Source organism: Notechis scutatus, chromosome 7 (assembly GCF_049901735.1).
Source record: "Notechis scutatus isolate UNSWTSFEM ecotype Mainland chromosome 7, rNotScu1.2, whole genome shotgun sequence".
Lineage (NCBI taxonomy): Eukaryota > Metazoa > Chordata > Lepidosauria > Squamata > Elapidae > Notechis > Notechis scutatus.
The window spans coordinates 7,504,296-7,514,874 of NC_142015.1; the positions used below are offsets into that span (position 1 = coordinate 7,504,296).

The 10,579-nt window shown below is 39.5% G+C and overlaps 1 protein-coding gene across 1 annotated transcript in view; it reads left to right on the top strand.

Moving 5' to 3' along the window:
- Positions 1–10,162, top strand: part of LOC113420980 (zinc metalloproteinase-disintegrin-like NaMP) — a 28,450-nt gene extending 18,288 nt beyond the window's left edge. The window contains exons 12-17 of the mRNA XM_026681161.2: positions 763–940; positions 2,828–2,917; positions 4,346–4,541; positions 4,929–5,031; positions 7,477–7,606; positions 9,708–10,162. Of these exons, the coding sequence (XP_026536946.2) occupies positions 763–940; positions 2,828–2,917; positions 4,346–4,541; positions 4,929–5,031; positions 7,477–7,606; positions 9,708–9,779 (769 nt within the window). The 3' untranslated portion in view covers positions 9,780–10,162. The remainder of the gene's footprint in view (positions 1–762; positions 941–2,827; positions 2,918–4,345; positions 4,542–4,928; positions 5,032–7,476; positions 7,607–9,707) is intronic.
- Positions 10,163–10,579: the final 417 nt, after the last annotated feature.

The window sequence follows — 10,579 nt, forward strand, 5'->3', positions numbered from 1 at the left end:
TTTTTTAATACTTCAGAACCACTACTTGGTATTTGATACAGATGCCCTGGTTTAGGGAACAATTTTGCTTAATAAAACCCACCTAATGGGTCTGGTGCATCTTTGCCCTTAACCATGTTGTCTATTTAATGGCCAAAAGCAGTTGGTCTTTGGGTTCTTGCTTTTACCCTCTAACTTGAGGGCCAATGATTATATTCGTAATTATTTGTAATAACATTAGGAAAGTGGATTTATCATAGTGTATTTGTATCTCTTTCTGTATAATCTTTCAGAACCCAGTGGCAAGTTGCTGATAATAGAAAAGAAGTCCAATAAGTATCTTAACTCTCCTTTGGCCTTAAAATATTTATTATTAAAAGTGCAACAACTCCAAAAAAAATCCCTTTAATTACATTATTGCCATCTCTCCTTCATCCCATCAGCAATGACATTGTATGACTTCCAGGCTCCCCTTCTACAGAGAGACTAAAAATGAAAATGAAAGGTAGTCCACTCAAACTAGCTTAAGCAACTAATATCATGTGAACTTCTCATTACAAATTAATTTTGTTAAAAAAGGAAATAAAGTTAGTGGAAATAAAACTGAGGGAAGAATAATCTGGAAGTAAGACCAGGGGGTATATATAGTTCTCTTAATTACTTTTTTAGCTTTATAAAAAATTCAAATATTTGTTCTTTCCATTTTTTATGTTATTGCCATGAATTCTGTTCCTGGTCCAAATATGGATGAGATCATAATCGTATATTGGTTCATCTTTACAGTTTTAACCCTCCTTGGGAGTTCAGCTCTTGCAGTTTACGGGATTATCAGAATTATATCATGACTGAAACTGCACAATGCATTCTCAATGACCCCTTGACCACAGATATTGTTCCAATTGCAATTTGTGGAAATGGTTTTGTGGAAGAGGGAGAAGAATGTGACTGTGGCCTTCCAGAGGTAATTTTTATTTTAATCAACAAGGGTGATTCCATGAACTATATCAGAAATGAGAATCCTTGCAAAATCATCTTTCTTAGTGGTTTGAGCTATCCAAGAGATTGGCTTCTTAGTGATATAGGTTTGTGTCCTTTATGTACATGCATTTATGCATTGGTTTCTTGGATTTGAAAAATCAGTTTTAGAGGAATAGAGAACTGATATCTCACTTACATTTTGGGAAGACTGTGTTTTTTTAAATGGGTTTTTTACAACACCAAGAATATCCTTCCCTACTGAAAACCCCTATGTTGTTGACATTCGCATATTACGAATGAAGGCAAATATATGTGTCCTAGGATAATGTTCCAGGAGCCAATCTGAGTTCGTCATCAGGACCAGAGACTTTGTCTTCCAAGCTTTCAGACTTATGCTGGAGCACAGAACTTATCTCTCTCACCAGAATATCTGCCATCTGTCAGGGTTCCAGTGATTGCCCTAATTAAATCATGAACCTCGAGCCAAGCTTCAAAAGAATCCAAAAGATTTATTAGGAGCAACATGTCAGCATTAACCTAAATGAAGCCAACCCTGGCATACGTAATTTACAGTCATCTGTGACCCTGTTTCTCCCCTTCCCCCTGGGTGTGTCATAAATCAGATTCTCCAATGAAGCACATTCATGGGCTGGGTGTCATCAATCACGTTCTCCAATGAAGGATTTTCATGGTCAGAAGATCCAGTAGCCTAGTTACAATCTTTGTAAGATAAGCGTGGAATGTACTTTTTGTTTTAAACTGCCGTACTGTTCCTTCAGATCCCCCCCCCCCCATTTATGGCAACTCAAAAACAGGTATAGGAATGTTTTACGAGTTGACACCATCATTGGTCCTGGTGACCGAACCAGATTGGATCTTGCAACTTGGCCACATTACCTATCTCACTGTTTCCTTGAGCAACTTTCTCTTATGATCTTCAACTTCTGTTCTGCTTTCTAACAGTAATTTTTCAACATGAACAGTGATTTAGCAAAGTATTCTCTTGAGATTGTTAAATAGAGTCAATACACATAATGATCCTTGAGAATGTGCTTGAGAGATACAAGGAGAAGGAACAGGCTACTTAATTGTCAGATAAAAGGTAGCAAGTTCAGCCTGCAGAAGCAATGGGGTATGATGAACATCTCAAGAGAAATACCCATCTTTCCATAAAGATAAGGGGAGAAATGTCCTTTCATGAATGAAATATTATCATAACCTTAGAATAAGGGTAGTGTTAAATATTCATGTTTGGTGCTTCTTCTCTGGCCTACCTCAAAGGCTGGCATCCTGAGTAGAAAATCACTCAGGATAAGCAAGAGTTTTGGGCTGCAGGTTATGTGAGCTTCACAATTAGGAGATGTGGATATTTTTTTGTTTCTTTCTTTTCACATAGGAAATATGTGATAAATCTGTTTCATGCAGAAATGCCACCATTCTTTTACAATAACATGGAACACAGAATAACAGAGTTGGAAGGGATCTTGCAGGTCATACAGTCCAACACTCTGCTTGAGCTGAGAAGATCATGGCATTTAAGAAAAATGGTCGTCCAGTTTCTTCTTGAAAGCCTCCAGTGATGGGACATCCATCACTGATGGATGGGGCATCATTGATGGATCCAGTGATGCAGTGATAAATCAGTGATGGATCATTGATGGAGGGGGAATGGATGGGGCACAGTAGTAGGCACCCAACAAACACTCAGGCTGCTATTACTCACTTTCATCTTCCAACATGAGCTCATAAGAGGAAACACATGACAGAAATATATCCTTTTCCTTGGCAGTTTCCCTCTTCAAAAAAGACCAGGTAAAAGAGACCAGGAAGGAAAGTCTATGATGTCATTTGATATTTTTTTGGTTTTCAGATATGTAAAAATGAGTGCTGTGAAGCTGCAACTTGTAAACTGAAACCTGAGGCAGAGTGTGCAAGTGGAGCATGTTGTGAGAAATGCCAGGTAAGGCTTGCTTATTTTTAACATTAGGAGAGATTTTACCCTGCTCCTCCCTAATAATATGAAAATGTTACATCGTTTGGTTGCTTACTGTGATCAAAAACATGTTAACCCTGTTCCCATCCCTTCTTCCAGTTTATTTCACCTTATGAAGATAGGGAAGACAGTTCAACAAAATTTCAGCATTGTTTCAGTTTAAAATGCATTCCATTGGCATGTTAAGTCATGTCTGTGAAAATAATATATATCCTTCTTTGACTGAGTTTGCATGGGACCCCAGTTTTAATAAGGCTGGGCAATTTTGGGATTGGTGCCCTAACTCACCTTCCTAATATTCTAGAAGGTTCTAAGAGGTCTCTGATAATGTGTGACATTTTTTCTCCCTGCTATGACTTTTAAACAGGGATGTGTGGCTCAGTGGCTAAGACGCTGAGCTTGTCAATCGAAAGGTCTGCAGTTCAGCGGTTCGAATCCCTACCGCCACATAATGGAGTGAGTTCCCATTATTTGTCCCAGCTTCTGCCAACCTAGCAGTTTGAAAGCACATAAAAAATGCAAGTAGAAAAATAGGGACCACCTTTGAAAGTGGGAAGGTAACAGCGTTCCGTGCGTCTTTGGTGTTTAGTCATGCCAGCCACATGACCACAGAAACGTCTTTGGACAGTGCTGTTTCTTTGGCTTTGTAAAGGAGATGAGCACCACCCCCCAGAGCCGGAAACAACTAGCACATATGTGCGAGGGGAACCTTTGCCTTTATGACTTTTAAGGTGGAGATGGGTTCAGGAGATTTCTAGAAGTCAAATTGCTTTCTTTTGCACCATTAGGTTACCTACCTGCTCTCCAAAGCACTAAATATTTTAGTTGCACATTTTGGAGGTAGTGGAGGATCATGAAGCGAGAGGTGCAAGTTTCTCAGTCCTTCTATATATGATCCCAGTTGACTGTATTATAAACTTTTTGAGCAGAGTGGGGCCCAAGGCCTTTTGTTATTTCCATACTTCCATCACAAGGCAAGACTCACAGGAACAGAAAACACCCATGTTTTTTCAGCACATGAGAGAAAATTACAAAATGCCTTTTTCCAATATAAAGAAATAAAAATATAAAAATATAAGAGGTTTTGCTGCTTTTTCATAAGGGCCAAATTGATTTTCATGGACATCCACGGTCAGCAAACTTGTAGCCCTTGTGTTTCAGGAATTGAGCTTCTCATGGCAATCATTTTCTCATAGCAAATAAGACAGGCTGGGATTTCTAGGCACCGTACACAATGTTTTAATTCCTGGAGCCCGTTTGTATCATGGCCTTGCTTGGTAATCCTCAAGACAGATGAAAAGAAGGCTTTGAAATGTATTGTGAATCAGGGTTTGACACTTTGCTCTCTGCTGCTAAAGAGTGATAGTTGGCAGCATTCTTCATTCTCACCCACAGTTTAGGAGAGCTGGAGAACTATGCCGGGCAGCAAAGGATGACTGTGACTTTGATGAACTCTGCACTGGCCAATCTGCCGAGTGTCCCATGAATCTCTTCCATATGGATGGACACCCATGCCAAAACAACCAAGGTTACTGCTTCAGGGGGACATGTCCCACCTTAAAAAAGCAATGCATTGCTCTCTGGGGGCCAGGTAAGTCAACCTTAGGATTTCAGAATAGTACTGATATAAAAGACAGTTGTTGCAATTGATCAAAGATATTTTTCCTTGGTATCCATGGTACATCATTATCTCATTATGATGGCATATTTTTTTCAAGATGAAGTTCTTTCTTTGGAAGTTTAATAGCTCAGTTCTCCAGATCAATCCATCTTTTGGTTTAAAGCTCCAAACTTCCCAAGAGAACATGGCCAATGGTAAAAGATGATAGCAGTTGTAGATCAGAAATCTGGAAAGACAGACGGAAGGGGAAGAATGCTTTGTGGGTTGTGGATACATTCCCAAAATGAACAAAGACATGAGACAATATATGTGTGAACACTTCAGTATTTGTCTTGGTTTCTCACTCCCCTCTTACAGATGCAGAAGTGGCTCCATATGGTTGTTTCATGAATAACCAGAAAGGGAAAGATTATGGCTACTGCAAAAAGGAAAACGGTACAAACATTCCATGTGAACCAGAGTAAGCACTCTAAATTATTTCTTGCTATAATGATGACCTCATTTAAGGATAACATAAAAATGTTTTCAGGTCCATATCTGTGGGAACCTGATTCTAATTCCCGCTAAAACAACAGAAGTGTGAACCAATTTCTGAATGGCTAATTTTCCTTTGTTTTCCATCTTGGGTTACAAGAGGAATATACCCTTTTATACCCCATTTGGGTTAAAAGCGGGGTATAAAAGGAGTTCCATGAGGACAGAAGTGCCTTTTAAGAGCCTGTATAAGAAAGTACAGGTAGTCCTTGAGTTACAACCATTGTTTAATGACTTCAAAGAAACATCAACACTAAAATAAGTATCTCACAACTTGTCCTTGCACTTACACTGTTGACAGCATCCCTATAGTCATGTGATCAAAATGCAGATGCTTGTCAATCAACATGTATTTATGAGGGTTATGCAGTTCTCTTCCAGCTTCCAACAAGAGAAGCCAAGCCGGAAGTCAGATTTGATTAAGAACGATGTGATTCACTTAATAGTTGCAAAAACATCATAAAACCATCTGCAAGATGTTCAACAATAGACTTGTTTAGCAATGCAAATTCTAGATCCTTTTATAGCGATAACCTCATATTGGTGTGGCAAGATGTTGAGGCAGGAGCAAAAGCAGAGAAGGCCCTCCTCCTGGATGCGGGCCAGCTGGAATAATTGGGCTGACAGGACCTGCAGCATGCCTCTGCCAGCACCAGTGGGATGGGCCAATCCCAGGGGGATGAGATCAAGTAACTTGGTTCCATGTGCCATGATGAAGAAGGGCTTTAGAGGTGATCACTGACACTTTTGACTGCACCCAGAAGCAGATCGGCAACCAATAGAGCTCGCAGAGCAGCAGAGCAGTGGTATTACAGGGGCCATTTTGATCTAGGAAAGGCCGCATCTGGTGCATCTCCTAGCCAAGACTGTCTCCTGCTCCAGGAGAATCCCCAAGTTTGAGACTGAATCTGTTTGAGGCAGAGCAACCGCACCCGGAGTCAAAGATGAAAAGTCCTGGATCCTGGAGCCCATGTACCCAAAGCCATTTGGTCTTGCCAGGATTCACTTGAAACAATGCCTCTGGGTGGCATTCTGAGGACTCAATAAGAGCAGAGAAATACTGCTATCTCATCACTCTTATTGCCGTGAGGTAGGCCTCAACAATGGCTCTAAGTCATGTTTCGTCAGAGTCATCCCTTCTCTTCCTCCAGAGGCTCTCTAGGCAGAACCCATAGCTCCTCCATGAACTACAGGGAGGGTCAGGAACAATGGGAGATAGCATATGAGAGCAACAAGGATATGAATTGCACTTAGTCATAAACCATAACTTAGAAACCACAATAGCGAGATTTGCACCACAAAATGAACCCAATCCAAACAATTAGTTGCAGTACCTTTTCATGATGTGTGCAAATTCACTCTGCCTTTAGGTCTCACACAAAACCACAGAATCCTGTGCCATTTTTTTTCTACTAAAAGAAGGGCAGTCCTTATTTTATATATCCCTATTTCAATCTTAATGGACTAATATGGAAATGGAGTAATAATCATCTTTCGAAACAATTTCCCTTTCTAATGTTCAGTGCAATTCCCCCGACCTTTAGATTTCAACCCACCTCATCCCCCATCATTCACTAAGTCACAGATTATCAGAAATTTAGGCTAGAGATCTGGAAAAATCAACCCGCCTAAGTCTGCCTTAGGAGTTTTCCATGTGGATAATAGATATGTTACTACTCTGATGATAAGAATCCTGACTCTATCTTCACCTTCATAAACAGGGAAACCATGTGAGCTCGTTGGAATTGTGTTTCTCTACTTTTACTCCAAACCCTGAAACACCTTGTGAAATTTTTCATTTAACTGTTAAATGCAACCCAGTTCAATTTGAGGCTGAGCAAGCTTTGGATTCTCCATCTCTGTTTTCAATTTTTAACTTAAATATTTTCAAACGAGCAAAGAGACATCTTATTAATCCACTCTGTATCAGGATTCCAGTGATTGCCCTAATTAAATGATGAGCCTCGAGCCAAGCTTCAAAAGAATCCAGAAGATTAGGAGCAACATATCCGGCATAGCCTGTATGAAGCCAACTCTGGCATATGTAATTTACAGTCACCTGTGACCCTGTTTCCCCCCTCCTTCCTGGGTGTATCATAAACCAGATTTTCCAATGAAGCACATTCATGGGCTGGGTGTCATCAATCACATTCTCCATTGAAGGATTTTCACAGACAGAAGATTTGGTAGCTTAGTTACAATCTTTGTAAGATAAGTGTGGAATGTACTTCTGGTTTTAAGATGCCCTGCTCCTTCAAATCCCCCCCACACACACACACACACTTGTTTATGGCAACTCTGAAACAGGCATAGGAATGCTTTACAAGTTGACACTTTGTTCATTAGACGGAATTGACTGTTTCTTTTTCAGGGATGTTAAATGTGGCAGGTTATACTGCATAGATGATTCAACTGAAGAGAAATCATGCAAATTTTACTTTTCAAACGAAAATGCCAATTTGGGAATGGTTGAACCTGGAACAAAGTGTGGAGAAGGAATGGTGAGTAAAAGATTAGCTCTTATCCATCTGCTGGAAGATCTGATTCCAAGGGGTGATCACTGAAATAATTTTGCAACGGATCTTGCTAAAAGCTAGCTTAGATTCCTTTTTTTGGTTATAGTTTTATTTTATTTTTTTAAAGAGTTAAAATATAAAATTCCAAAAATCGTTTAAAAAACCCAAACAAATGAAGAAAAAACAGGAAACAAGGCATTAAAAAAGTAAAAAAAAAAACCCATCCCTAACACATAAACACATATTATCCCCCCTAGTTGAATACTGATTAATACATTACTGCAATATTAGTTTCCCACCTCTTGAGAAACACAAATTTTTTGAACTACTAAAACTATTTTCAAATTATTAACTTGTCATCTATATACTATATTAATGACAAAATAATTAACAAGAATGATGATAAAAAAGCAAAATTAAAATTAACCCTCTGTTAACAAACTGTTATTCTGATTAATGTGTAGAAAATTTACCACAGCATCTTATCTTTCCCAGATTGGCCCAAGTATTAACAGTGATTCATCCTTGATCAAATATTCACATTTTTTTCTTAATACCATCTTATCAATCGATGTCAGGTTAAATATAATAAATGCAATGTCCAAAGTTAGTCTATTTTCCCAAAAAAGTACAGATGAAAGTGTTTTCCAGTTAAGTATGATAAATTCATTCCCAACTGACCTACAATCCCCTTAAAGGTAAAGGTAAAAGTTCCCCTTGCACATACGTGCTAGTCATTTCCGGCTCTAGGGGGCAGTGCTCATCTCCATTACAAAGCCGAAGAGCCAGTGCTGTCCAAAAACGTCTCTGTGGTCATGTGGCTGGCATGACGCCAAAGGTGCACGGAACGCTGTTACCTTCTCACCAAAGTGGCCCCTATTTTTCTACTTGCATTTTTACATGCTTTCAAACTGCTAGTTTGGCAGAAACTGGGATAAGTAACGGGAGCTCACTCCATTACGTGGCGCTAGGGATTCGAACTGCCAAACTTTCTGATTGACAAGCTCAGTGTCTTAGCTACTGAGCCACCGCATCCCTTCTCAATCCCCAATCCTTTTAGGAAAAACCAATTTATTGCTTCGTCAGATTCCTGCTATTGTAAAAAAAAAATGCAGGGTTCAACTTCAGAGACCCATGTACAATTAAACTCAGTTCTAAATCTGTACACTCTATATTTCTTTCTAACAATTCTGCTGCTTTCAAATCATATTCATTTTGTGAATCTAATTTATCCAGAACTACATGTACCCAGGGATGGGATTCGACCGGTATAACTACCGGTTCTGTTGCTTCGTGTTGGGTGTGCATGCGCGCTTTGCGCACGAGTCACGTGAGTGCAATTTACGACCTGCTGAGCTGCCTGGACAGCTGAGCAGCGCTGCGTGCAAGTGCACAGCTGTTGGAAAAGCCCTTTTTTTCTTCTTTTTCCATCACAGCTGTGTCGCGCAAAGCAGCTGTGGTTGAAAAAGCAGGAAATAAAGGACAGGTAAGAGCTCAGGTGGGCCGGTGGGCCAAAATAGCAGCAGACATAGAACCGGTTCTATGTATGCTCTCTGTCTGCTGTTCTTCAGAACTACCGGTTCTACAGAGGTGGACAGAACTGGTAGAATCCCACCCCTGCATGTACCTGAATATTTTCTGTAGCCATTATCATTTCATCAAAAAAGCTTTCAACTAGGGATTGCATGTTGCAAAATGGTCTTTCTTCACATATCAGCCACTGTCAGAAATGCTGTAGGGTCTGCTTGGGTAGGGGGTTGGTCTAGATAACTTACAAGGTCCCTTCCAATTCTGTAAATTTGTGTCTGTATCTAAGGTATCTCTATATGGAAGGAGGAAGAAAGATGAAAAAATCAGGGCAGAGCTGGTTTTGACCTAAAAGTCACCAGTTCAATGAAGCCATTTAGAAGTGTTGAATCAATCCTAAAGCTTTTCTTAAAGGATCAGGAATCACTTCTTCCTGTCTTTTTACACTGTATAAAACCTGAAAGAAGTTTATTGAATATCTTGGGCTAGTTCTAGGGAGTTGAGTTGTGTAGGAAAGTGCTGTCTTACTCTATTGATAATCTTTGACATTGACTTTCAGGTCTGTGGCTCCGGGCAGTGTATTAACCTAGAAACAGCGTTTGGAGCAACCAGTAACTTCACTCAAATGTGATTTTGGAGATCCACTTTCCAGAAAGCTTGACTTCCCTCAAAAGACCCATCTCTGTTCATCATACTAGTAAATCTTTCTTAACTTCTAGATGGCATCTAAAATCTGCAATTTTTCTTCTCCATGTTTAATCTGATTACTTTTTGCTGTAATTAAACCCTTTCCCAGCCACAAGGCTCCATGAGCATGTACAACACCAAAGATATATGTGCTGTCAAGAAAAAAATATTGGCCATTTTACTTTTGCCAATTGCAAAACACATTTTAATGCAAAAAGTTTTACTTTTGGAGCTGGCATCTTCAAAGGCAATGAATTCTGTTCCAAAATTTTCTTCCTGACAATCAAAGATGTAGCTGCTTCTATCAATAAACTAATTTTGCATTTAGTAAAGGTTGATGTTCAAATTTGTTCCTCAAGAATTTACATGCAATCATGAAGTAAATCATCAAGTGAATTATCTACTGGCATTAAAGAGGTTAGATTTAGTTCATTCAATCAGCCAGAAAAAGACGGCTAGTATTTTGTTCTCAGAAGGAGCCCTTAACAATACATCATACACATATGGCAATACAGAGCTGTTTGTTCGTGGTTATGGGGTGGGGTCTATCTGAGTAGGTCAGAGCCAAGAGCTTTACCAGAAATGATTGGGCTATTTTCAAATCAGTCTGGTTCCTTTTACATGTTCAAGGGGTAGAATCAAGATCAGGTGAAGCGTTAATACCACATTATAATGCCTTGGTAAGGCCACACTTAGAATAGTGAATCAAGTTTTGGTCACCACAATGTAAAAAAGATGTTGAGA